The following is a 26,932-nucleotide window of genomic DNA, read 5'->3' as shown; positions in this document are numbered from 1 at the left end:
ACGGATGAGGCTTCCGGCCGGGAGAACACACTCGTCTCAGGGAAAACAGCTCATCCGGTGCAGGAGTTGGACGTGGAGGAAGACGTTTGAAAGGACACCCTCGGGATGAAGAGGGTTTGAGGGAAGCGACTTCATCGTGGTCCTCTTGAATCCGGGAAAACTCCTCCTCGGATGCGGGAACTGGTTTCTGTGGATGCGTGTGTGGTTTTGTCACTGGCGGCAGGAGTTTGAAGCGAGCGGATGGAAGAGCGACGTGTTCGGAGACGCTGGGAAACATCGGGATTTCTCCCTCTATTGGCTTCAAGACGGACGATCTCACTGGATCCAGAGGTTTGACCTCCACGAGAAGAACCGTTGTCTTCCGCTTTCTCTCCTTCCTTTTCTTTTCTCCAGCTTCTCTAAGGTCAGGTCCTCCATCCATCAGCTTCTCTCTCTTTCTGTGATGCACACGTCCATTCTTCTTCATCTTTATCTTTTCAAGTGTGTCTCTGTCTGTTTCGGCCTCATCTTTAGGTCTTCCTCTTTCCTCCTCCTCTCTCTCTCCATGCCGGCTCTTCTCAGGTAACGTTACCTTGGCAGTGGAGGCCTCACACTCCTCCGGAAGTTTCTCTGGTTCTTGCGCCGCTCTCTGAGGCAAGAAGTGTGTGAAACAGTCCAACAGTTGTCTACACACAAGGCTGAACAGCGCCATCATGGACACCGAATGTTGCGAGTCGATTCAATATTTGTGGTCGATATCTGCAGAAAGTCTTTCGATCTGTTCTCTCCAATATAACACACCAACAGCAGAACAGAGTCAGAGCTGCAGTTTAGAGATGAAGCTCCACTATGATGTCAGAACATTTAGAACTCTCAGTTATTTCAATGGCTACAGAAGCAACACACACACACACACACACACACACACACACACACACACACACACACACACAAACACACCCACACACACACACACACACACACACACATATATATATATATATATATTAAACACTCCTCCTGCCTCCAAATATTAAATTGAGATAGTAGAAATAAATTGAGTTCACTTTTAAGAAACAATAGTTTTAATGTAAAACAATAGGCCTACAGTAAATCAGTAATATTATGAATATAATTACAGCTTAAAATAAAAAAATATATATACATAAAATTGGGGGGGAAATGTGTATATTAAATAACTATTTTAAAATATAAAATATATGTAAATGTTAATATTGGCAAAGCTGATTTTTCAGTCACATGATCCTTCAGAAATCACTCTAATGAGCTGAGTTGCTGCTCAAGAAACATTTCTTATTAGCCTATTATCAATGTTGAAAAATATTTCTTATTATTATCAATTTTGTTGTTCTTAATATTTTTGTGATTTTTTTGTGTGAAATTATGTCGTCATCTGCTCCCTCTGTATGCCCCGCAAAACTACAATTCCCGTAGAAGATGATTAAACTTAAAATATTATATTGTTTAGTAGTCTACACTTTGAAGAGGGCTGAAACTGCGGTCTAGTGTCTAGTGGTCATCGATGCGATTTATAACGTCCTCTAACATTGCGCGATGAGTCTGCGCATGCGCCGTGTGGTAAACCAAACCAGCCAGGGAATGTTTAGCTAGCGTGAGGAGTTATTAGCTTTAATATCCTCGACCTTCGGGTGCTTGGTGTGGGCAAGGAGCGTTTTCTACCCAGCATTTACTTGTAATTGAAAATGTCCGTTTTCTCGGAGCCTGCTTTGGAGAAGAAATTATCAGAACTGAGTAACTCCCAGCAGAGCGTGCAGACCCTTTCACTGTGGCTCATCCACCACAGAAAACACTCCAAAACCATCGTCAAAGTCTGGTATAACGAGCTGAAGAGAGGTAAGGAGAGGCACATTTCACACCAAACACCTAGATGAGCTCTAAAATGCGAGATTATGTCATGTTTTGACGTTTGGAAACGAAATTAAACAGCACATGTAGCAAACAAGCTAGTATTGTAAGCTAGTAGCTTAGCTTATCTAAGTTACATGTTTTGATTCCCTTGCAGGTTTTTATTGAATCAAAACCTCAATTATTGACTGATTTTCTTTATCAATCAACATCACATCAGCCTGCATAACAATTGCAATTATTGAGGCACGTGTGTTAGGTCAGTTTCACTTCTGCATACGAGAGTGAGTCTCACAGAAGAAATATTCAATATAATATCATAATTAGATTTATTTTCTTCAGTTATTGATGCTCCCACTGACCATGGCAGCCATTTTGAAGCATCTACTACTCATTTGTTTCCCTACTATGGCATATATGGGGTTTTGGGACACTTAATATGAGCCTTTATTTATAGTATTTTTTCTACTCTTGTAAAAATGGAAATACAAACACACACACACACACACACACACACACACACACACACACACACACACACACACACAATCAATCAATGACTGTACTTGTACCTAGACCCTTTCACTCTCCTCTGTGTGTTGGGACACACACCTGATTTGCTTGGACACTCAGTCTGATGGCTATTATTAGTACAATAAAGTTTTTGGCTGTGATATTCCTGGTTTATTCCAGAAATTTCAGCAACCACAAAGTTGATTTTGGCCTAAAATAGTTATGGATGGAAATAGTGAGGTTTTAAGGGATAATTCGCCCAAAAATGAAAGTTATGCCATCATTTTCATATCTGTTTAAATCTCTGTATTCTGCTGAACACAAAAGAAGTTATTTTGAAGGATTTATGTAACCATACAATTGTGAGGCACCATTGATTTCCATATTTGAGTTCCATTTCCATTGATTTCCATATTTTGAAGAATGTTTGTAACCAAACCATTTCTGGTCCATATTGACTTGCATAGTATGGGAATAAATACCAAAGGGGAAGTCAAGGGGACCATAAATGGTTTGGTTACAAACATTCTTCAAAATATTTTCCTTTGTGTTAAATAGGAATAAAGAAATTCATACAGGTTTGGAACAACATGAGGGTGAGTAAATGATGACAATTTTAATTTTTGGGTGAACTATCACTTTAATTAGTGTTTCTCCAATGATGCAATGGAGTAATAATATATACAATTAGTTTGGCTGAAATATGAAGAAGCGGTAAGAACTTTACAACAACTTTAATCACGCATGTAGTTTTTTAATTACCCAGTTAATTGCAGTTCAGTTTCTTTTTTCAGCTAAATAAAAGCTTTAATTTAATTTTGGTACACCACCGTTTACCAGTACGTAATAATCCAACTTCACCATAGCTTTAGGTTTCATTGCTTCATCAGTTTCTATTTAAACTTCATGTCGCCATATATTTTTGTCTCTGTGTGTATAGATTTAGGTACTTACCAGTAATTGCATAGGGACAGTTTATTAGGCTTTGTGGTTGCCAGTGTTATCATAGATCTGCACAGTTGGGTTTTTTTTAAATCTTCTCGCAGACATGATCATAAACCTGTCTGATCCTGCATAACCACTGAAGGTTTGCCATAATGTTGCACCATTGTGATAATGATGCATTATGTGCTGTAGGAGTATGGTTTCTTTGATCAGCTCGGTTGTATGAGTGCGTGCAAACATTTATTATTAAGGTGTACATTAAACGTATTGTCTTTAGGTCTTAATCAGGCTTTGAATGTACAGTTTGATGATTAATTTATGTGTTTGGTAAACTAGTCTGTTTACTCTGGTAATTGTCATGTGTTTGACTTGTTGCTCAGTGATGACATGGAAAGTCTAATCTCACATGATTGAAATAAGTGAATGCAAGGTGAGGTATGAAGCCACTGGGAAGTTTGGTGTCAATCGCGATTAGAAATTGTTCCATCTTCCTACATGAAAACGGACGATCATTGATTTCTAATCAGAGGTTTTTCTGCTATTCAACTAGGGATGCACCGATATGAAAAATTTAGCCGATACGATAACCGATAATTCTTCATATTTGAAAGCCGATAACCGATAAATTGGCCGATAAACCTAAATCAAAATTTTTACATCTTTTTTTTTAAGCCTGATTACAAAAACAAGGCTAACCATTAAAAGCCCCGTCCCAAATACAATTATAATGTTCTCATTGTGATTTTATGTAGTCGATTTTGTGCTGCACATGTTGTACTTTACTGTATTTTCCTTTTTTGAAGTGATTCATCATATTTCAGCAGATTCAAAAAAGCATCATGTCGAACAGTGCACTAGCTGAAGGAAATAATACATTATTTATCGGCTTTAATATATCAGGCAATTTTTTTCTTATATGCCTGATAACAATTACATTAAAAAATAAACATGTGCGTTCCTAAATTCACCAGGGTGTGTTTTCTGGTACCGGGTTGTTTTATTTAGACCTAGGCTTTAGATTACTGCATGCAATGGCACAGCAGTGCTAAAATAAAATAATTTCGAGATTTCATGCCTCGCTCCCAATGATTACCGAACGTTACGTTATTCTTTATTGTTGTTTAGCCTAGTTCAGTGGTTCTCAAACTTTTTTTCACCAAGTACCACCATAATGACCAATATGAAAATACAGTAGCGTAAATGCTTAGTAGGCCTAACTATTCAGCTACAGTTATGGACAGCTATAAAATGAGGCAGTTTAATTTCTAATAAGAATATTTATTACTGTCACCCACAAATGAAAATGTATTGCACCTAAAAGTGAAATAAAAACTGTACTGTACTTAAAATATTAAGTAAAAAAAAGTACTGTACTCAATAAAAACAGAACACGGGCTGAGTATTCATATTTAACCTTTTTACACGTACATTTAAAATATTCTGGCTTACCGATGTGAGTTTTTCAAGGCGAACTTATCACTTTATTGTTTCCATGGTGACGCGTCATTGCTTGTCATGTGACCCCGCAGGCACAATAGCACTGAATGACTGATGATCTGCTTTATTTCCGTTTTTATGCAAAACATTCACAAATTTTAGCTATGGCATGAAATATTTGGTATTCCGACTGTCAAATATGTGCATGTGGAAGTGTTTTGTTGTTTAAATACCTTTATAACAATCGCGTCAGTTGAGCTATACGCGCCGCTATGTTAGTTTGTGCCACTGTTTAGAGAATCGGATCTGTTGGATTTACATCACGTGATTTCATCCACTTCTCCCGAAATACATGAAAGTAAGTGTCCGGTGAACTGGGAGAAGAATAGAGTTAACTTTAAAGTTTCTTACACGATGTGTATCTGATATGAATAAAACGTGTCGTCTAATTATAGGGAATGTGAAGGTACGTCACGCAGTGTTGCATTATGGGACGTCGGCGCCATGTTTACAGGCACGATATCGGTTTACCTTTTCGCCGGCCGTTGCTATGGCATTTAATAGTGGGTGTGTTTGGCTAAAACGAGGTCAAATTGAAGAAGAAATGGAGAAGTTGAAAGAAAAAGAGAAGCCACTGCAAAAAAACGTTATTTGGGCAAACTGTCCGCGATAAACAACGTTGATCCATATGATTTAGCAGCCCAAGACTGGATTACGGATCCAGACACACTATCTCCGCTCACATATCCGGACATCGTTATTTACCTTGTTTTTGGATTGAGTGCGACGCGTACACTTTGCATGAGTTTAAAAGTTATAAATAGTCCAGTAATTTTATGAAAAAAGGTTGAACAAATTGCAACAGAAGCAAACTCAACTGATTTTGTATCCTCAATATGTCCTGAGTAAGGAAAGAAAGCCCCAAAGAATCCCATTAGGGGAAAGTTTCCAAAAATACAAAAATATACCCTATTCATTCGCCTATTCATTCTTTTTCTCACATGAATAGGGTAAACATTTTAACCTTTAGATATATCACCATGAAAATTACTGAGTTGATTACTTGCATCAAGACAAACAAAAAATGTATTACAAGTTTTTTGAAATTGTTTGTTATCATGGACAAACGGTGCGTAATCTAATTACCAATGTGCTAATTTGCATAAATACCCAAACAAATCTAAACATTTGGTATAGCAGGTGAAAACGTCTTGTTGAATCTTGTTGACGTATAACAGTAAAAGACTTTGTTAAGGTCTGAATGGAACCCATTTAGGCTACCCATGAACATTAATGCATAGAGGCAGGAAGAAGTACTTTAGAAACCATCCTTTATTAGGCTAATTATTCTTGCAGAGATGGGGTTTGGGGCTGGGTCCGTGGGACTGTTTCTGGGGATGAGTCTGAGGGAAGAACAGGAGAATGCAGAAGACAAAAGGTAGGTAAAATAAAAAGTGGCTGGATCAAAAATCAAATTGCGTACACAATGCACTCAATGCCCAAACCCCATCTCTGCAATAATAATTAATAAAGGCTGGTTTCTAAAGTACTTCTTCCTGCCTCTATGTATTAATGTTCATAGGTAGCCTAAATGGGTTCCATTCAGACCTTAACATAAAGTCTTTTACTGTTATATGTCAACAAGATTCAACAAGACGTTTTCACCTGCTATACCCAATGTTTAGATCTGTTTGGGTATTTATAAAAATACCCCCCAAAAAATTGGGTATTTAACATTTTTACCCTGTTCACGTGAGAAAAAGAATGAATACCGGTAGGCTATATTTGGGTCTTTTTTTAAACTTTCCCCTAATGGGATTCTTCGGGGCTTTTTTTCCCTTACTCAGGACATATTGAGATGTTGAGTTTGCTTCTGTTGCAATTTGTTCTAGGTTGACCCCCATTTTGGCTTAAAATGACTGGACTAAAATCCCTTTAAGCTCATGAACAGTTGTACTGGCAAAGGTTTAGATGGCACTTGTGTTTTTGGCCAAGTTATTAAAACCAACAAAATGCTAAATATTTAGTTAAAGTTATGTTATTTTAAAGAGTCATAAGCAGTGGTTTTGAGCAGGAGCATTTTCAATAATAAAAAAAGATTTGCTTGTGGTGGGCAGATTTATTTTTGTAACTCATGTGGTTATGTTGGTTAGAAATTAATGAATACATAATTTGCATTACATTATTTTTGCATTGAAAAAACACTCTCGTTGATGCTGGGATGTTGTGAAAAGTAAAGTTTTTCCTCCTGATTGCGGCAACCCACGTGATCCAGCGTCTTCTAGTCAGCTCCTCGACCTGCTTCCCTTGTTTTTTCCAAGAAGGAGAGCTGAAAAAACATTCCGTTGTTCAGTTTCCTCCCTGAACGATCATGTGACCTGCTATGCCGACCTGCATCGAGCAGTTTATTAAAATCTCGACAGAAAATCCAAACACAGCCTCTAACACACGAATTCAAATACAGCGGGATAGGGTGCGATCCTGTAAATATGGCGGCGGACCCATAATGCAACACGGCATGATGTCACATGATTAACATTCCTTATAGTAGAAATTAATATTATTGCCGCTTCCATAGACATCAGTGTGTATAGTCGGAGTATTTCGAGATTGCAGTCGGAGTATTTCGAGATTGCAGTCGGAGTATTTCGAGATTGGAGTCGGAGTATTTCGAGATTGCAGTCGGAGTATTTCGGGATTGCAGTCGGAGTATTTCGAGGTTGCAGTCGGAGTATTTCGAGGTTGCAGTCGGAGTATTTCGAGGTTGCAGTCGGAGTATTTCGGGATTGCAGTCGGAGTATTTCGAGGTTGCAGTCGGAGTATTTCGAGGTTGCAGTCGGAGTATTTCGAGGTTGCAGTCGGAGTATTTCGAGGTTGCAGTCGGAGTATTTCGAGGTTGCAGTCGGAGTATTTCGAGGTTGCAGTCGGAGTATTTCGAGGTTGCAGTCGGAGTATTTCGAGGTTGCAGTCGGAGTATTTCGAGGTTGCAGTCGGAGTATTTCGAGGTTGCAGCCGGAGTATTTCGAGGTTGCAGCCGGAGTATTTCGAGGTTGCAGTCGGAGTATTTCGAGGTTGCAGTCGGAGTATTTCGAGGTTGCAGTCGGAGTATTTCGAGGTTGCAGTCGGAGTATTTCGAGGTTGCAGTCGGAGTATTTCGAGGTTGCAGTCGGAGTATTTCGAGGTTGCAGTCGGAGTATTTCGAGGTTGCAGTCGGAGTATTTCGAGGTTGCAGTCGGAGTATTTCGAGGTTGCAGTCGGAGTATTTCGAGGTTGCAGTCGGAGTATTTCGAGGTTGCAGTCGGAGTATTTCGAGGTTGCAGTCGGAGTATTTCGAGGTTGCAGTCGGAGTATTTCGAGGTTGCAGTCGGAGTATTTCGAGGTTGCAGTCGGAGTATTTCGAGGTTGCAGTCGGAGTATTTCGAGGTTGCAGTCGGAGTATTTCGAGGTTGCAGTCGGAGTATTTCGAGGTTGCAGTCGGAGTATTTCGAGGTTGCAGTCGGAGTATTTCGAGGTTGCAGTCGGAGTATTTCGAGGGTTGCAGTCGGAGTATTTCGAGGTTGCAGTCGGAGTATTTCGAGGTTGCAGTCGGAGTATTTCGAGGTTGCAGTCGGAGTATTTCGAGGTTGCAGTCGGAGTATTTCGAGGTTGCAGTCGGAGTATTTCGAGGTTGCAGTCGGAGTATTTCGAGGTTGCAGGCGGAGTATTTCGAGGTTGCAGTCGGAGTATTTCGGGATTGCAGTGGGAGTATTTCGGGGTTGCAGTGGGAGTATTTCGGGGTTGCAGTGGGAGTATTTCGGGGTTGCAGTCGGAGTATTTCGAGGTTGCAGTCGGAGTATTTCGAGGTTGCAGTCGGAGTATTTCGAGGTTGCAGTCGGAGTATTTCGAGGTTGCAGTCGGAGTATTTCGAGGTTGCAGTCGGAGTATTTCGAGGTTGCAGTCGGAGTATTTCGAGGTTGCAGTCGGAGTATTTCGAGGTTGCAGTCGGAGTATTTCGAGGTTGCAGTCGGAGTATTTCGAGGTTGCAGTCGGAGTATTTCGAGGGTTGCAGTCGGAGTATTTCGAGGTTGCAGTCGGAGTATTTCGAGGTTGCAGTCGGAGTATTTCGAGGTTGCAGTCGGAGTATTTCGAGGTTGCAGTCGGAGTATTTCGAGGTTGCAGTCGGAGTATTTCGAGGTTGCAGTCGGAGTATTTCGAGGTTGCAGTCGGAGTATTTCGAGGTTGCAGTCGGAGTATTTCGAGGTTGCAGTCGGAGTATTTCGAGGTTGCAGTCGGAGTATTTCGAGGGTTGCAGTCGGAGTATTTCGAGGTTGCAGTCGGAGTATTTCGAGGTTGCAGTCGGAGTATTTCGAGGTTGCAGTCGGAGTATTTCGAGGTTGCAGTCGGAGTATTTCGAGGTTGCAGTCGGAGTATTTCGAGGTTGCAGTCGGAGTATTTCGAGGTTGCAGTCGGAGTATTTCGAGGTTGCAGTCGGAGTATTTCGAGGTTGCAGTCGGAGTATTTCGAGGTTGCAGTCGGAGTATTTCGAGGTTGCAGTCGGAGTATTTCGAGGTTGCAGTCGGAGTATTTCGAGGTTGCAGTCGGAGTATTTCGAGGTTGCAGTCGGAGTATTTCGAGGTTGCAGTCGGAGTATTTCGAGGTTGCAGTCGGAGTATTTCGAGGTTGCAGTCGGAGTATTTCGAGGTTGCAGTCGGAGTATTTCGAGGTTGCAGTCGGAGTATTTCGAGGTTGCAGTCGGAGTATTTCGAGGTTGCAGTCGGAGTATTTCGAGGTTGCAGTCGGAGTATTTCGAGGTTGCAGTCGGAGTATTTCGAGGTTGCAGTCGGAGTATTTCGAGGTTGCAGTCGGAGTATTTCGAGGTTGCAGTCGGAGTATTTCGAGGTTGCAGGCGGAGTATTTCGAGGTTGCAGGCGGAGTATTTCGAGGTTGCAGGCGGAGTATTTCGAGGTTGCAGGCGGAGTATTTCGAGGTTGCAGTCGGAGTATTTCGAGATTACCACAACCCTGGTTTAAACTTTGTGGCACGTTGACTTCTACGGAAGACTGTATTCTTGTAATTTTGACTTTATTCTCAAAATACTACGACTTTATTCTCGTTATGTTTCGACTTTTATCTCGAAATGCTTGATTTTTATCTTGTAATTTTAGAAGAAGAAAAAACGGATTCTTTTCTTTTTTCCGTTTGCGGTTCAGGGATTCCGTAATTCACTGATTTGAAAGGTTATTGAGAATATTGTATTGTCGAAAAATATTTTAATTTGAATTTAGTAGTTGATCACATGATGCACTGACCAATCTACTCACCGGTGTGATCATACGTGCGAGATTCAGTGATTCCTCCGCGTGCCACACTTTGAGAACCACTGGCCTATAGGCTAGTTGTTCGTGTATGAGCTCCTCCTTGGCTAATAGGAAGAGATTACAGCTTCAGAATAATTTGATCAAGCACAGACAAAATTAGAACTGTGTTTGTTTGCATATGGGATTAGATGAGGGGTGATACACTGCTATCTTTAGATCATCCATCTCTCTTGAGATCTCACAAGATGTCGTTTCCATAGCAGTTTTTGTGTTCAGCTGGAATCTGTAACAAGCGTTTCTCACTTGAAAGCTTTACCTGTGTTCACAGACTAATAACTGTTTTTGTTGCCTAGTATTTTTTTTAATTGCTATTCAGATTATTTTTTTCCTCTCAAACTGACATTCAAAGCCAGTGGCATAAATGATTTGATTAAAAGAATGTATTTTTTAAAGATCACAAGTATTTAAAGCATTATTCCTCCCCAGACGTCCTATTAAACCTAAGACGTGTTGTTTTGTCTCTGTACAGCCCAGGTTTCTCGTAAACTGACCTTCCTGTATCTTGCGAATGATGTAATTCAGAACAGCAAGAGAAAAGGACCAGAGTTCACAGACGACTTCGCGCCAGTCATTGTCGATGCGTTCAAACATGTCTCCAGGTGAGCCAGACCAGTATATTTAGACTGTTTAGTGCTTTTTTTAAATTGTCAAGTTGTTAGGCCTATATTTTTCTTTTTCTTAGTGGATCAGGGTTATTGAAATCAGTTGAAAAACTTAAACTAAATGAAAATTAGAAATGCTGCCTTGGCAATAAACCAAAATAAGTTGGTTGACGCAACTAGAATTAACTGGAAATAAATACAAGTTAAATAATAAGTTAAACTAATGAAACTTTTAATGACTAATAAAAAAGCAAAAAACTGAAATAAAAATTAATTAAACCTTATAAAATGACAAAAGCACATTTTTTAAAACAAAATTACTACATCGAAAACTAATTAAACTAATTCAACTAAAAGGAACATAAATTAAAAAAAAATGTTTTATGGATATACAGATCCTTCTAAAAAAATTAGCATATTGTGATGGTTCATTATTTTCCATAATGTAATGATAAAAATTAAACTTTCATATATTTTAGATTCATTGCACACCAACTGAAATATTTCAGGTCTTTTATTGTTTTAATACTGATGATTTTGGCATACAGCTCATGAAAACCCAAAATTCCTATCTCAAAAAATTAAGCTATTAACCTAATCATCTGAATCAACTAATTAACTCTAAACACCTGCAAAAGATTCCTGAGGCTTTTAAAAACTCCCAGCCTGTTTCATTACTCAAAACCGCAATCATGGGTAAGACTGCCGACCTGACTGCTGTCCAGAAGGCCATCATTGACACCCTCAAGCAAGAGGGTAAGACACAGAAAGAAATTTCTGAACAAATAGGCTGTTCCCAGAGTGCTGTATCAAGGCACCTCAGTGGGAAGTCTGTGGGAAGGAAAAAGTGTGGCAAAAAACGCTGCACAACGAGAAGAGATGACCGGATCCTGAGGAAGATTGTGGAGAAGGACCCATTCCAGACCTTGGGGACCTGCGGAAGCAGTGGACTGAGTCTGGAGTAGAAACATCCAGAGCCACCGTGCACAGGCGTGTGCAGGAAATGGGCTACAGGTGCCGCATTCCCCAGGTCAAGCCACTTTTGAACCAGAAACAGCGGCAGAAGCGCCTGACCTGGGCTACAGAGAAGCAGCACTGGACTGTTGCTCAGTTTTGCATGTCATTCGGAAATCAAGGTGCCAGAGTCTGGAGGAAGACTGGGGAGAAGGAAATGCCAAAATGCCTGAAGTCCAGTGTCAAGTACCCACAGTCAGTGATGGTCTGGGGTGCCATGTCAGCTGCTGGTGTTAGTGCACTGTGTTTTATCAAGGGCAGGGTCAATGCAGCTAGCTATCAGGAGATTTTGGAGCACTTCATGCTTCCATCTGCTGAAAAGCTTTATGGAGATGATTTCATTTTTCAGCACGACCTGCCACCTGCTCACAGTGCCAAAACCACTGGTAAATGGTTTACTGACCATGGTATTACTGTGCTCAATTGGCCTGCCAACTCTCCTGACCTGAACCCCATAGAGAATCTGTGGGATATTGTGAAGAGAAAGTTGAGAGACGCAAGACCCAACACTCTGGATGAGCTTAAGGCCGCTATCGAAGCATCCTGGGCCTCCATAACACCTCAGCAGTGCCACAGGCTGATTGCCTCCATGCCACGCCACATTGAAGCAGTCATTTCTGCAAAAGGATTCCCGACCAAGTATTGAGTGCATAACTGAACATAATTATTTGAAGGTTGACTTTTTTTTGTATTAAAAACACTTATTTTATTGGTCGGATGAAATATGCTAATTTTATGAGATGGGAATTTTGGGTTTTCATGAGCTGTATGCCAAAATCATCAGTATTAAAACAATAAAAGACCTGAAATATTTCAGTTGGTGTGCAATGAATCTAAAATATATGAAAGTTTAATTTTTATCATTACATTATGGAAAATAATGAACTTTATCACAATATGCAAATTTTTTGAGAAGAACCTGTATATTAAATTAAAACATTTGATGTTGATTTGGCATGATTAATTAAAAATACTGTGTGTATGTGTGTGTGTGTATATATATATATATATATATATATTACATAATTAAAAATGCTGCAATAAAAAAATATATTTTATATATAATAATCTGTTTTTATATTTCTATCAAATTTCTATCAATTTAACACTCAAGTATAATTCAGTCTTAATTTAAGATCTTTCTAATATTTGCATCTTGCTGTAGTGTTGCAATTATTCTTCTTGTGGTAAAATTATATTTACCAAGTATTTATCCTTCCTGTCCAGTGAAGGAGACGAGGGCTGCAAGAAACAGTTAGGTCGAGTTCTGTCCATCTGGCATGAAAGAGCCGTCTATGAGAATGATGTACTGGACAAACTCTCTGACGTCCTGCGTAAGTAAACCACCACACGGTCATACTATTCACTACGGAAGCCATGAACCGCAACGTGCAAAAAAAAAAATCTAATATTTCGAGGTTTAAGTGGGAATATATCGAGGTTTAAGTGGGAATATTGCGAGGTTTAAGTGGGAATATTTCGAGGTTTAAGTGGGAATATTTCGAGGTTTAAGTGGGAATGTTTCGAGGTTTAAGTGGGAATGTTTCGAGGTTTAAGTGGGAATGTTTCGAGGTTTAAGTGGGAATGTTTCGAGGTTTAAGTGGGAATATTTCGAGGTTTAAGTGGGAATGTTTCGAGGTTTAAGTGGGAATATTTCGAGGTTTAAGTGGGAATATTTCGAGGTTTAAGTGGGAATGTATCGAGGTTTAAGTGGGAATGTATCGAGGTTTAAGTGGGAATGTATCGAGGTTTAAGTGGGAATGTATCGAGGTTTAAGTGGGAATGTATCGAGGTTTAAGTGGGAATGTATCGAGGTTTAAGTGGGAATGTATCGAGGTTTAAGTGGGAATGTATCGAGGTTTAAGTGGGAATGTATCGAGGTTTAAGTGGGAATGTATCGAGGTTTAAGTGGGAATGTATCGAGGTTTAAGTGGGAATGTATCGAGGTTTAAGTGGGAATGTATCGAGGTTTAAGTGGGAATGTATCGAGGTTTAAGTGGGAATGTATCGAGGTTTAAGTGGGAATGTATCGAGGTTTAAGTGGGAATGTATCGAGGTTTAAGTGGGAATATTTCGAGGTTTAAGTGGGAATGTATCGAGGTTTAAGTGGGAATGTATCGAGGTTTAAGTGGGAATGTATCGAGGTTTAAGTGGGAATGTATCGAGGTTTAAGTGGGAATGTATCGAGGTTTAAGTGGGAATGTATCGAGGTTTAAGTGGGAATGTATCGAGGTTTAAGTGGGAATGTATCGAGGTTTAAGTGGGAATGTATCGAGGTTTAAGTGGGAATGTATCGAGGTTTAAGTGGGAATGTATCGAGGTTTAAGTGGGAATGTATCGAGGTTTAAGTGGGAATGTATCGAGGTTTAAGTGGGAATGTATCGAGGTTTAAGTGGGAATGTATCGAGGTTTAAGTGGGAATGTATCGAGGTTTAAGTGGGAATGTATCGAGGTTTAAGTGGGAATGTATCGAGGTTTAAGTGGGAATGTATCGAGGTTTACGTGGGAATGTATCGAGGTTTACGTGGGAATGTATCGAGGTTTAAGTGGGAATGTATCGAGGTTTAAGTGGGAATGTATCGAGGTTTAAGTGGGAATGTATCGAGGTTTAAGTGGGAATGTATCGAGGTTTAAGTGGGAATGTATCGAGGTTTAAGTGGGAATGTATCGAGGTTTAAGTGGGAATGTATCGAGGTTTAAGTGGGAATGTATCGAGGTTTAAGTGGGAATGTATCGAGGTTTAAGTGGGAATGTATCGAGGTTTAAGTGGGAATGTATCGAGGTTTAAGTGGGAATGTATCGAGGTTTAAGTGGGAATATTTCGAGGTTTAAGTGGGAATATTTCGAGGTTTAAGTGGGAATATTTCGAGGTTTAAGTGGGAATATTTCGAGATTACCACAATCCTGGTTTAAACTTTATGTGGCACGTTGACTTCTACGGAAGACTGTATTCTCATCATTTTTAATTTATTCTCAAAATACAACGACTTTATTCTCGAAATGCTTCGACTTTATTCTCGAAATGCTTCGACTTTAATCTCAAAATATTTTGATTTTAATCTTGAAATATTTTGACTTTAATCTCGACATGCTTCGACTTCAAACTCGAAAGGCTATGACTTTAATCTCGTAATTCTAGAAAACGTTTTGTTTACGGATTTTTTTCCCCGTTGCGGTTCAGGGATTCCATAATTCACTTATTTGAAAGGTAATTGGGAATATTATATATTTGTTCAAAAAGAAACAGAGTATTTTGTTTTGATGAGTCTTTGCTGAGAAAGTCCTTCACATGTAGAACGTCTCCTCATGACCTACAGAGGTAGAAAAGAAGGCAAAGAAAAGGCCTTACGAAGAAATTAAGGTGAACAACAATGACTTCGCCTCCCAAAGCTCCCCTGGTGAACCTCCACAGGTAGGAAGAACATGCAGATATTTAGCTACATGTAGGGCTGTGCGATATTCACAAATTATATCTCTATTTTCTGGGATTTTCTCGATAATGAATGTTGAATATTGATATTTAAAATTATTTAAAACAAGAAAAGATATTATTTGATGTAATATTGAAACCGCCAGTAGGTGGCCGCAAGTCACTGATAATGAGCAGGTCATTGAGATTTAACCGAGTCATTCAAACGGCTGATTCATTCAGGAACGAAGCATTTGACTATCTTAGTCATTGAATCATTGATTCAACTGATTCGTTCAAAAAATAGATTCGTTCAGTAAGGAAACGATTTTCATTGGTGAAATAGAGCGAAAACAGGCAATTTGGTGTCTAAAATGTAAGTCACTTAATAGTAATTTCTTGTTTTATTAAACTTGTATAAAATCAATATTACATTTGTTATGCTAATATCTGGAGAAAAACTGCTCTCTTGTGATATTTATTACTAAATTATATAAATAGACTAAATCACGCAGTGAAAGCATGCACACTAGTCTAACCTACAAAACTAACACACACTGGGAGTGTGTGTGAGAGTCGGTGTATATACTCGATAATGTCAAATCACACATCGTTAAAACAACAATTACGATATTATCGCAGACGATATATACAGGTGAAACTCGAAAAATTTGAATATTGTGCAAAAGTTCATGTATTTCAGTAATTCAAATAAAAAGGTGAAACTAATATATTTAGTATACATAACTACATATGCATGTTTATACTTTTCAGAGGGCCGACATTTCTGTATTCAAAATCCTTTTTTTTTTATTGATTTCATGTAATATTCGAATTTTCTGAGATTTTGAATTTTGGGTTTTCATAAACTGTAAGCCATTATCATCAAAATTAAAACTTTTGCACGATATTCTAATTTTTCGAGTTTCGCCTGTATATATATCGCACACCCCCAGCTGTACATCTCTATAATCCAGTGTGTGAAAGCTTGTTTTGTGTCCCAGACTGCGGATCTGATCCGAGCGCTACAGGAGCTTGAGAACGCGGCCTCGAGTGACGCTTCTCTCCGTCAGCGGATCTCTGCTCTTCCCCCAGAGGTGCAGGACTCGGCACTATTGCACAAAGTTACAGGTGAGAACACGCATGCAAACCTTCGTCATGTCAGAGAACACGCATGTAAACCTTCGTCATGTCAGAGAACACGCATGTAAACCTTCGTCATGTCAGAGAACACGCATGTAAACCTTCGTCATGTCAGAGAACACGCATGTAAACCTTCGTCATGTCAGAGAACACGCATGCAAACCTTCGTCATGTCAGAGAACACGCATGCAAACCTTCGTCATGTCAGAGAACACGCATGCAAACCTTCGTCATGTCAGAGAACACGCATGCAAACCTTCGTCATGTCAGAGAACACGCATGCAAACCTTCGTCATGTCAGAGAACACGCATGCAAACCTTCGTCATGTCAGAGAACACGCATGCAAACCTTCGTCATGTCAGAGAACACGCATGTAAACCTTCGTCATGTCAGAGAACACGCATGTAAACCTTCGTCATGTCAGAGAACACGCATGTAAACCTTCGTCATGTCAGAGAACACGCATGTAAACCTTCGTCATGTCAGAGAACACGCATGTAAACCTTCGTCATGTCAGAGAACACGCATGCAAACCTTCGTCATGTCAGAGAACACGCATGTAAACCTTCGTCATGTCAGAGAACACGCATGTAAACCTTCGTCATGTCAGAGAACACGCATGTAAACCTTCGTCATGTCAGAGAACACGCATGTAAACCTTCATGTCAGAAGCATCAGACACAGACTGGCTGCAACTGAAATCACATTCTCTCTTGAGTAGGTACTTATTTTGAAGAAGTAAATGCGTCATGACCACTAAAAAAGTAAGTTGTATATATTATAGTGCTGGGAAACGATTAATCACATCCAAAATAAATGTTTGTTTGTACTGTGTATAATTATTTTGGATATATAAACACACAATTGATATATATATATATATCATCACACATATTTCTTAAATGTATACATACATTTGTGCATTTATATATATAAAATAATTATACACAGTACACAAACTTTTATTTTGGATGCGATTAATCATTGCACTAATACAGCACTAATATATTATAATTGTAATCTGGACATCCGCCTCGTTGTCATTTATCATGTGACCCGTCGCTTCACTGTCATTCATAAATCCTCTCCTGTGGCCTCATGGGATAGAAAAGTGTCCATCATATACACACACTTCAGAATCCCACCGGAAGTAGTAGATCATCCGTGTATTTTCACCTACTCTGTGAATTCAGACATACTACTTTTGTCACATACTGTTTTTTTACCTAATGTATGTGATTTCGGATGCAGACAATGTATTAAAAATCCAAATTATGATTCATGCTGCCACTACAGTACGTGTTCAGAAACACTAGGCCAGTGTTATCTTTTATTAGTGTTAGATTTTATTTTTATATTTTTAGTTTTCACGTTAATTTTAGTTACATTTTTGCTTTTGTCCGTTTGTTGGTTTTAGGTTTAGTTTATTTTTAGTAAAGGGGAAGAGAAACCGATTTGTGTAAGAAAAAAAGTGTAAAACACATTTTAATAGAATGTCCTTTTTTAAATTATATTCGACAACGTTTTTATTAAAAAAATATATTAATGGACACTTCTAAATAGGTTTCTATTAGAATAATTTTAGAATTTCTATCAAATATTAAATTGAAAGATTCTATGTAATTGTTATTGGTATACATGTCTGATTTTGTATATTGATTGTTTTTTTAAGACTAAATTGTTACATTCATGTAAACAATGTATTGAAGTGATTGTAATCAGAATTATTTAAAATAAATAAATGAAAATACTGTTGATTGCCGTAAATATACCCATTAATGCTAATATGGCGTTAAGTCATAAATAAATAATTAATCTTTAGTTCATTTTAGTTTTTATTTATTTCTGTTTTAAATGGTTTTGTACCCTTGTTGTCGTTGTAAAAGCAGAATGTGGCGATTGGTCGGTGTGGTATTAGTCCCGCCCCTCCTCCGCTGTGATTGGACGGCTGGGTATAAAGTGACAGTGAAGAGCGCTGCGTTTTACACCAAGATGAACGTTTTTCAACTTTTGTTTTCCGGAAAAACACTCAGCGCCTCGTTATGCTGCTGATGATTTTACATGCTTGATAAAAAAACACTAAACCTAATTTTTTTCAATTCACAGAAATCTTTTTAATAGTTTTAGTAAATAATAACCCTCAAACTTTTAGAGGTAAAAGTTCAGTGTTCTATATAGAACAATTTTAAAGAGCCTTTATGCCAAAAGCTTTCATATAAGGAGAAATGTCTTAAATGATTGGCACAATATTTTGCATTAATAACAGGTTATTTAGATTTTTTTTATTACACCTATGATTTATGCTTAATAATGGCACATTTTGCCCACAGGCGATTGAAGACCTTGAACCATTGATCTAACTTGTATAGACTGAATTAAAATGAAAATTCTCTGATATTAATGTTGTTATTAATAGTGTATACTTCAGATGATGCCAGCTTTGGATTGACATAATAAACTCAAATCAAATATTAATATTATATTGTTTATTATCCTAACATTTAAATCATTACGAGCAGAAGTGTGAATCGCTTTCTAACATGTTCATTGTGTCGTCTTATTAACTGAGCTAAGCACATGACTTATTATATTATAGTATAATATATATATATATATATTACTGCCATATGGACATTCCTTTGACACACTCATCTTTAACTTCCTAAACTGAAACTGAAAGCTGCTGTTTTTCTACTGTAAAATTGTACTTTTTATTTCTATTTTATTAATATTTTGGAATTTGCTTTTATTTTTAGATTTTTAGTTTTCATGTTAAATTTTTTTGTTTTTATTTTAACATGATTATAAATGATTATTTTTTTTAAAAACTATGCATCTATAGACTGAACACACTATACGCATGCGCATGACATCACTCTTTTCACAAATTCACAAAATATTGCATTCTCCGGCCCCCAAAACAGCCAAAAACTAATGAAAAGTTTTCTGTGTTTAGTTGAAACGTTGGTGCAAACGACCCTTTAGTTAATGATAATAACCCTGTGTTGAAGCAATATGCATTGTGAAAAGTGCTATACAAATTAGGACTGCAACGATTAATCACATCCAAAATAAAAGTTTGTTTTTATAATGTGTGTGTACTGTTTATATATAAATGCACACATATGCATGTATATATTTAAGAAATATTTGCATGTGTATACAGGTGAAACTCGAAAAATTTGAATATCGTGCAACAGTTCATGTATTTCAGTTATTAAAATTAAAAGGTGAAACTAATATATTTAGTATATATAACTATATTACATATGCATGATTATAGTTTCCAGAGGGTCGACAGTTCTGTATTTAAAATCCTTTTTCATGTAATGTTCTGAGATTTTGAATTTGGGGTTTTCATAAGCTGTAAGCCATAATCATCAAAATTATAACTTTTGCACGATATTCTAATTTTTCGAGTTTCACCTGTATATATTTATATTTTATATATAAATAACACATATTTCTTAAATATATACATGCATGTGTCTGTGTATTTTTATTTTGGATGCGATTAATTGTTGCACAGCCCTAGTACAAATAAACTTGAATAGAAATATGTAGTGTGTCTGTGTAAGACTGTCCTGCTTGTGTGTGTCAGATAAAGAGTCAGGCGAGCGTCTCTCTCGGCTGGTGGAGGAGGCCTGTATGCTGCTAGCGGATTACAGCGGGCGGCTAGCGGCGGAGATCGACGACCGACGCCAACTCACACGCACGCTTGCCATCTTTCTGCAAACTCAGAGAGACGGTCTGGCCCAGAACGAGCAGAAACTAGAAGTGGGTAAACTTACTGACATCACATTTCCTTTTCTTTTCTATTCATCCTCTGTTGCTGTCGTTGTCTTACTAGTGTCGGTTTGTTTTCTTTCTCCAATTCTTAGTGTTTGAAACTTGTGTGTGTCAAAAATATGTGCAAATCTTTACCACTGTGCTAAAAATTGCATTGTGATCAGAGTTGCGTTGGTTTGTTCTGCCTATAGAGGGCAGTGAAACTCCAATATCAAGCTATTTCAGCAAAGCCAGCGCTGAATTCTCTTAAAGGGACAGTTCACCCAAAAATAAAAGGATTGTGTCATTATTTACGAGCTCTCAAGTTTTTCCAAACCTGTATTAAGTGTTTTTTTTTTGTGCTGAACACATATTTTGAACTGAAGAACAGTTTTTGGTCCCTATTGACTTCCATAATATTTCTTATTTATTTCTATGGAAGCCAATACGGAGCAGCAACTGAAATAAAATGTTAAAAAATATGATATTTCAGTTGCTGCTCTGTATTGGCTTCCATAGAAATAATATGGAAGTCAATAGGGACCAAAAACTGTGCTTCAGTTCAAATATCTATGTCCAGCACAAAAACATTTTTTTAATACATGTTTGGAAAAACTTGAGAGCTCGTAAATAATGACAGTCGTTTTATTTTTGGGGTGAACTGTCCCTTTAACGCCTGTGCATGAGACACGCTTCTGGGCTGGTAAGTATAAACACAGTTTCATTAAAAAAGTTTTATGGGCATTAACCGCTTAATTTTCCAGCCTTTGCCAACAGGAAGTGAGCAGCTCCTGTGTTCCACCTGATGTCGTCTTTACTGATCAAAGAAAAAAAAAATAAAAAAAAATACCAATCTCTTGAGTGTGCTTTTTTTTTTTTTTTGCTTTCACAAATATACCCTTATTCTTGAGTCCAGTACTGAAATAACTTACCATGATTATTCTGTCACACTTTACTAAAAGGTTATATGCTTTTAACATTAGTTTTACAGTAGTTAACATGAACAATACTTTTGCTGAATCTATTTTTGGTTAATAAGAATCAAAATGTATTATAGTGTGTTTATATATGCTAAATAACAAGTACTGTAAAAGATTGTTTATTTTTAGTTCATGATGCCAAATGCGTTTAAGTTTTAATTTTATGCACAGTTCATCTAGGACTAAAAGTATAAAAGTAACGTGTAAAGAAAAGCATTGTGGTTGCAAGTTAAATTTAACTTTTTCATTCGGACCCCTTAAAGTCAGGGGCCAGTTGCATAAACGGCTATTATTTTAAGACTGTGATTAAAGTACTAGTGTGATCAACTAGCGGTTCAAGGCAATCAGTCTTACGATTTACTATCAAATTAGACCAATCTATGTTTTCATGCAACTCACTTCAAACAGTTATGAACAGTCTTGGAAAAAAAAATGTGATGAATAACTTGTGAGACTCTTAGCAGTTTATGCAACCGGCCCCTGTGATAACATACAGTTATATGTGCTGTTATTGGAACAGATTATTCATGTAGTTAATGTCCATATTTCACATCCAAATGTACAGTTGGCCTTGCGTTGTAGAAGCAGACATTAACTATAAACAGGTTAACTTGCAATTTTTGTGATTAAATTGGTGTAAAATATAACATATGCATCTTTGAATGAAACAAACGATGAAAATAATATTTTGGTGTAAATTAAGGCAATTCTTATGCCTTCCAGGGTTTCATTAGTGACATATAAACATGTTAGAGTTTAAAAAATACATTTTTAGAAATTTTACATTTGTGGTGGAATAGAATTACGTTTTTAAAATGCTAAAATTAAACGTTAATATGGTATAAAAAAATTACAGATGACTGGAAACACTGTTTTAAGATCTTGACAGATTTACTAAAACAGAAAATATTCATTAAGTAATGTGCATATATAAACATAAATGTATAAAATGCTTTATATAACAGCAGACGGTATTGTTTTAGTGCGTCTGTGCTCAGTATAAACATTACAACCAATCAAAACACTCAAACAGATTCAGTAAAATCCAGAAAGAGTTCAGCTTTTCTTGTTGCGTCTGATAAAAAGCATTGTGTTCAATATATAAAGATAAAAAAAAAGGATTATTGGTTATTATTAAGAGGTTAATATAGGTTATTTTTTGACTATTTTTATTTAATTATTTGTATTGTTTAAGTGAAAAAAGACAATTATTAGTTATAATTAAGAGGTTAATAAAGGTTATTATTGGACTTCGTATATCGTAGTATAACACCCTAGCAACCACCCAGAATACCCTAGCAACACCATAACAACCACCCAGAACACCTTAGCAACCACCTAGCAACACCATAGCGACCACCTAGAACACCATAGAAACCACCTAGCAATAACATAGTAACCACCCAGAACACCCTAGCAAACACCCAGAATACCCTAGCAACACCATAACAACCACCTAGAACACCCTAGCAACACCATAGCAACCAGCTGGAACACCCTTGCAACGCCCTAGCAACCGCCCAGAACACCCTAGCAACCACCTGAACAACATGAATAAGCCATATCTCAGCACCAGAACATCGTACAGACATGTTTGTTGGCTCGTACGCAATCATGTACCACACCCTAGCAACCGAGTGGCGAGTTTTGCCACTCGAGCACCACTCACATTTTCTTCAGGAAATGTGCATTCTAGTTATTTGTATGATTGTGTTTCTGTTTAAGTGAAAATAAAAAGAGGAATTTGTACAGTACAGTCCTGAAACAAAGCTTTCACTAATATATCGTCGGTTGTGGTTTGCATTAACAGGATGTGTGTTTTTCTTTCAGGAATACAAGCGTAAACTGGCCCGAGTGTCTCAGGTCCGGAAGGAGCTTCGGTCTCGTCTCGGAGGACTCCCGGATCTGTCTCGACTCCCGAGCGTCACGGGTCCGTCACGGGTCCGCCTGCCATCCTCTGGAGATCTTTACAACCCCTCAACCTGAGCTGGACTCTCGCCCTCAACATCTCCTAGTGACTTTGGTTCTGGCTTTGGAGTGGGCTTCACCTGGCCACTGTTAGTGGACACCTCTGATAATCTGCAGAGTTTCAGTGATGAGCATCATTCATGCGGTATCACTTCAGTTCATCGTCCCCCTTTGTGATTGAAAAGCCACTGTGCATTAGGATCAATGCAATCAAAGTTATTCTTGAATTACAAGTCAAGGAACTTCAAATTTGTTGCTTTGTTTTTGGAAGCGTCCATAAAAGCAAGACACCAAAAGTAAATGATAAAATACTTCAGCTCCTCTCCTGCTCATTCGATAGTACTTCAGTACTCTTATTTTTGTATCTTTGCAGTGAATATTCATTTCAGTGCAGTGTCTTATAATCAGCTGCTGTATTTTAGAACGGCGTTAATGTAGTTATGAGTATGGAAGCTTGTTTCCACCACAGAATAAAACATTTTAACAGATAATTGAGACTTTTTATCTCACAATTGCGAGTTTACATCTTTATTTCTCAGAATTCCGAGATATAAAGTCAGAATTGTGAAATATAAAAACAGAATTGTGTAATATAAAACAGAATTGTGTAATATAAAAACAGAATTGCGAGATATAAAAACAGAATTGTGTGACATAAAAACAGAATTGCGAGATATAAAAACAGAATTGCAAGATATAAAAACAGAATTGCGAGATATAAAAACAATTGCAAGATATAAAAACAGAATTATATCTCGCAATTCTGTTTATATCACGCAATTCTGTTTTTATATCTTGCAATTCTGTTTTTATATTACACAATTCTGTTTTTATATCTCGCAATTCTGTTTATATCACGCAATTCTGTTTTTATATCTTGCAATTCTGTTTTTATATCTCACAATTCTGTTTTTATATCTTGCAATTCTGTTTATATCACGCAATTCTGTTTATATCACGCAATTCTGTTTTTATATCTTGCAATTCTGTTTTTATATCTCGCAATTCTGTTTATATCACGCAATTCTGTTTATATCACGCAATTCTGTTTTTATATCTTGCAATTCTGTTTTTATATCACGCAATTCTGTTTATATCACGCAATTCTGTTGTTATATCTTGCAATTCTGTTTTTATATCTCGCAATTCTGTTTATATCACGCATTTGACATCTTTTCTCAGAATTGTGAGATATAAAGTCCAATTCTAAGAAAAAAATGACTTTTTCCTCAGAACTGCGAGTTGATATCTCACAATTCTGATTTTATAACACAATTGCGACTATATCATCTTATTCTTACTTTGTAACTACCAATTGCGTGTTGTAAAGTCAGAATTGTGAGATATAAACATTCAATTCTGAGGGAATTGCAAGATAAAAATTACCTTTTTTAATGTGTGGCGGAAACAAGCTTCCATGTATAAGAGCTTTGCAGTTGGTAAAGAGACGTTTCCCTTCTGGGAACCAGCAAACCCTAGTAGAATATACCGTATAATATTCAGATTTTAATCTCTTTCGGTGTAATTCTGAAATCATGAAACCTCTGAAAGGTCAGCGGTCCTTTGCAACATTGATCAAACAAATTCAAATGTGTTTAACTTTCATCTTTTCCTCTTTTCATCCACACACAGTGCTTTGGTTCAGATGACTTATTGTTCATAGTCCTTCTCGGTTTGTTGGTTGATGAGTTTATGTTTATGTGCGTTTTACTGTATAGTCGCTCCCTCATACTACTAGTTAAAACCGTTTTCTTCGTAGCATCTGAAGGCGCCGCCGCTCGTTGCCTGTGAAACTTTTAACTTATTCAGTTGCGAGTGTATTTTATCATCAGCCTTTGTAAATAGCGTGTCCGTCTGAGCCAAATAAAGCTGAAGGCAAAGGATAAAGTCGTTCTTTTACTTATTTTCTTAGATTGTAATGAAACGAACATGTACAGTATTTTTGCAAAAATTGCACTTTGTTTATTTTTTTCCTTTACTAATTTTTAATCCACGTTTTCACAATGTTGTCGAAAGCGGCTCGTCTGAGCCCAGATGTGCAAAGAACGGATTAGATCACAAAATCTTGGTTTTGATCTCGATCAAAACGTTAGTATGTGTTGTTTAAAACTTAATGGAAAGATTGGGATTTCTTAGATCAAAAAACAAACAAACAAAAAAAAAAACAGGATTATCTTGATCCCAACAGAAGAGTGGATTTCAGGAACAATTGTATAAAATTGGTCAAAAAAATACATTTGTATCTTGAATTATACACATTTCTATTTTATTTTGCTCTTGATTGGTTTAACAGTTAAAGTAAAAAAGTAGGAGTCTTTCAGATTTTGGCGCCATAAAATAATCCTGTCAATATCAAACAAAAATAATATAATTTAATATTGAGATATTAATCATCAGAGATAATCCCGTATTGCATGTATATTTCCCTGTTTTTGTCGTGAGTCGCATAAGGGGATTACGGAGCCACGGTGATGAGGAAAAAAATATGAGAAATTATTTTTAATGTTTTCAGGTTCTTTTGCAAATTTTAGCGTTCCTCCAAGGAGTCCTCTGCGAGAGAACTCGAAAATATGTCATTTTTTTTCTCCCTTCTCATTTTTTCCCATCACCATGTCCCTGTTGTGCCTCCGGGGTCTGATTGTTTAAAGGAAATTGAATATGGAAGGGGATTTTGTTTGTTTATGTTGTTTTCTTTCTCTTCAAATAAAATTACTAAAAGTGACCCCACATTGACTATTCGACCTGTTGTTCTTTAGCCTACACTGTGAAATGCACTGCTATAATCCAGATTCGGTAATCTGAAAAGGTGTGGATCTGGATCAGGGTGAGAGTTGTTGCTTTGAAAAACCGGCACTAAAAAAGGAAGACGGATTACCTGAGCCTGGAAAGCATGGGATTTTATTCTGATCCCGATTAAGTTTTTTAAAATAACTGAGCCCTGGATTCCTAAAAAGTGCCAAAACTTTTTTGATTTATCAATTTAGTCACTTCCCTAGTTGAAAATCCTCAAGGAATGAGTACATGATTCCAAATGGAATTCCCATGAAGTCAATAAGAATCCTCCAATCAAATAAGATCCGACATGGAATGTCAAATTCTAATTCTAGATATTCTGTCATCAACATTCCATTTGGAATTATTAGAACTGTATTTGGGAATTATGTCTTGCTACTGGATGGAAAGGAATTGGGCAAATCCTTATGAAAATGTCTTATTGAGAACAATGTGTTAAAAAAGACCCGACTTGTTTTGTCATATGATGTGAATAATAAATATGAGGACATTTCTGTTAGCATTTTTCTGGATTGGTTTCAAATTATTGTAATATATTTTATATATACACTGCCGTTCAAAAGTTTGGGGTCGGTAAGATTTTTAATGTTTTTAAAAGAAGTCTCTCCTGCTCACCAAGGCTGCATTTATTTGATTAAAAATACAAAACAAACCCAGTAATATTGTGAAATATTATTCCAATGTAAATCAGCGGTTTTCTATGTGAATATATAGTAAAGTGTAATTTATTCCTGTGATTAAAGCTGAATTTTCAGCTCCAGTCTTCAGTGTCACATGATCCTTCAGTTTGTTTTGTATTTTTAATCAACGTTTCTCTGAAGGATCATGTGACTCTGAAGACTGGAGTAATGATGCTGAAAATTCAGCTTTGATCAGGAATAAATTACCCTTTACTATATATTTACATAGAACATTGAAATAATATTTCACAATATTACTGTTTTTGTTTTGTATTTTTAATCAAATAAATGCAGCCTTGGTGAGCAGGAGAGACTTCTTTTAAAAACATTAAAAATCTTACCGACCCCAAACTTTTGAACGGCAGTGTATGTATATTTATTTATGTTTTACTTATGTGGGAAAATACAGTCAATGTATCATTAAAGTGATTAGATTAGTTTAACTTCAAGCCTAAT

At 37.2% G+C, this 26,932-nt stretch overlaps 1 protein-coding gene across 3 annotated transcripts; it reads left to right on the top strand.

Moving 5' to 3' along the window:
* Nucleotides 1–1,556: 1,556 nt before the first annotated feature.
* On the top strand, nt 1,557–26,298 carry LOC143702206 (regulation of nuclear pre-mRNA domain-containing protein 1A-like). Of its 3 annotated transcripts, none has more exons than XR_013190404.1 (8): nt 1,563–1,854; nt 10,588–10,717; nt 12,962–13,068; nt 15,052–15,146; nt 16,148–16,274; nt 19,889–20,064; nt 22,866–23,275; nt 24,416–26,298. XR_013190404.1 is itself a non-coding variant. In XM_077195741.1 (7 exons), the coding sequence occupies exons 1-7, from the start codon at nt 1,704–1,706 to the stop codon at nt 23,019–23,021; spliced, it is 942 nt and encodes a 313-aa protein (XP_077051856.1). In that variant the 5' UTR covers nt 1,557–1,703; the 3' UTR covers nt 23,022–26,298. The 3 variants fall into 3 exon arrangements, 1 of the variants encoding a protein (XP_077051856.1); XR_013190403.1 differs by having other exon boundaries at nt 22,866–23,437; XM_077195741.1 differs by having other exon boundaries at nt 1,557–1,854; nt 22,866–26,298.
* The last annotated feature ends 634 nt before the right edge of the window (nt 26,299–26,932 follow it).

The sequence above is a fragment of the Siphateles boraxobius genome, unplaced genomic scaffold (genome assembly GCF_051911475.1).
Source record: "Siphateles boraxobius isolate OS27281-9 unplaced genomic scaffold, OSU_SipBor_1 35, whole genome shotgun sequence".
NCBI classification, from domain to species: Eukaryota; Metazoa; Chordata; class Actinopteri; order Cypriniformes; family Leuciscidae; genus Siphateles; species Siphateles boraxobius.
This window is presented reverse-complemented; position numbering and strand designations above follow the sequence as displayed.

What these genes read in the sequence shown, in the direction of transcription:
- LOC143702206 (XM_077195741.1), top strand. Translation starts at nt 1,704, where the DNA reads ATGTCCGTTTTCTCGGAGCCTGCTTTGGAGAAGAAATTATCAGAACTG. An exon ending in GCGTTCAAACATGTCTCCAG is followed by an intron (nt 10,718 to 12,961) that starts GTGAGCCAGACC and finishes CTTCCTGTCCAG; the next exon opens with TGAAGGAGACGAGGGCTGCA. An exon ending in CAAACTCTCTGACGTCCTGC is followed by an intron (nt 13,069 to 15,051) that starts GTAAGTAAACCA and finishes CATGACCTACAG; the next exon opens with AGGTAGAAAAGAAGGCAAAG.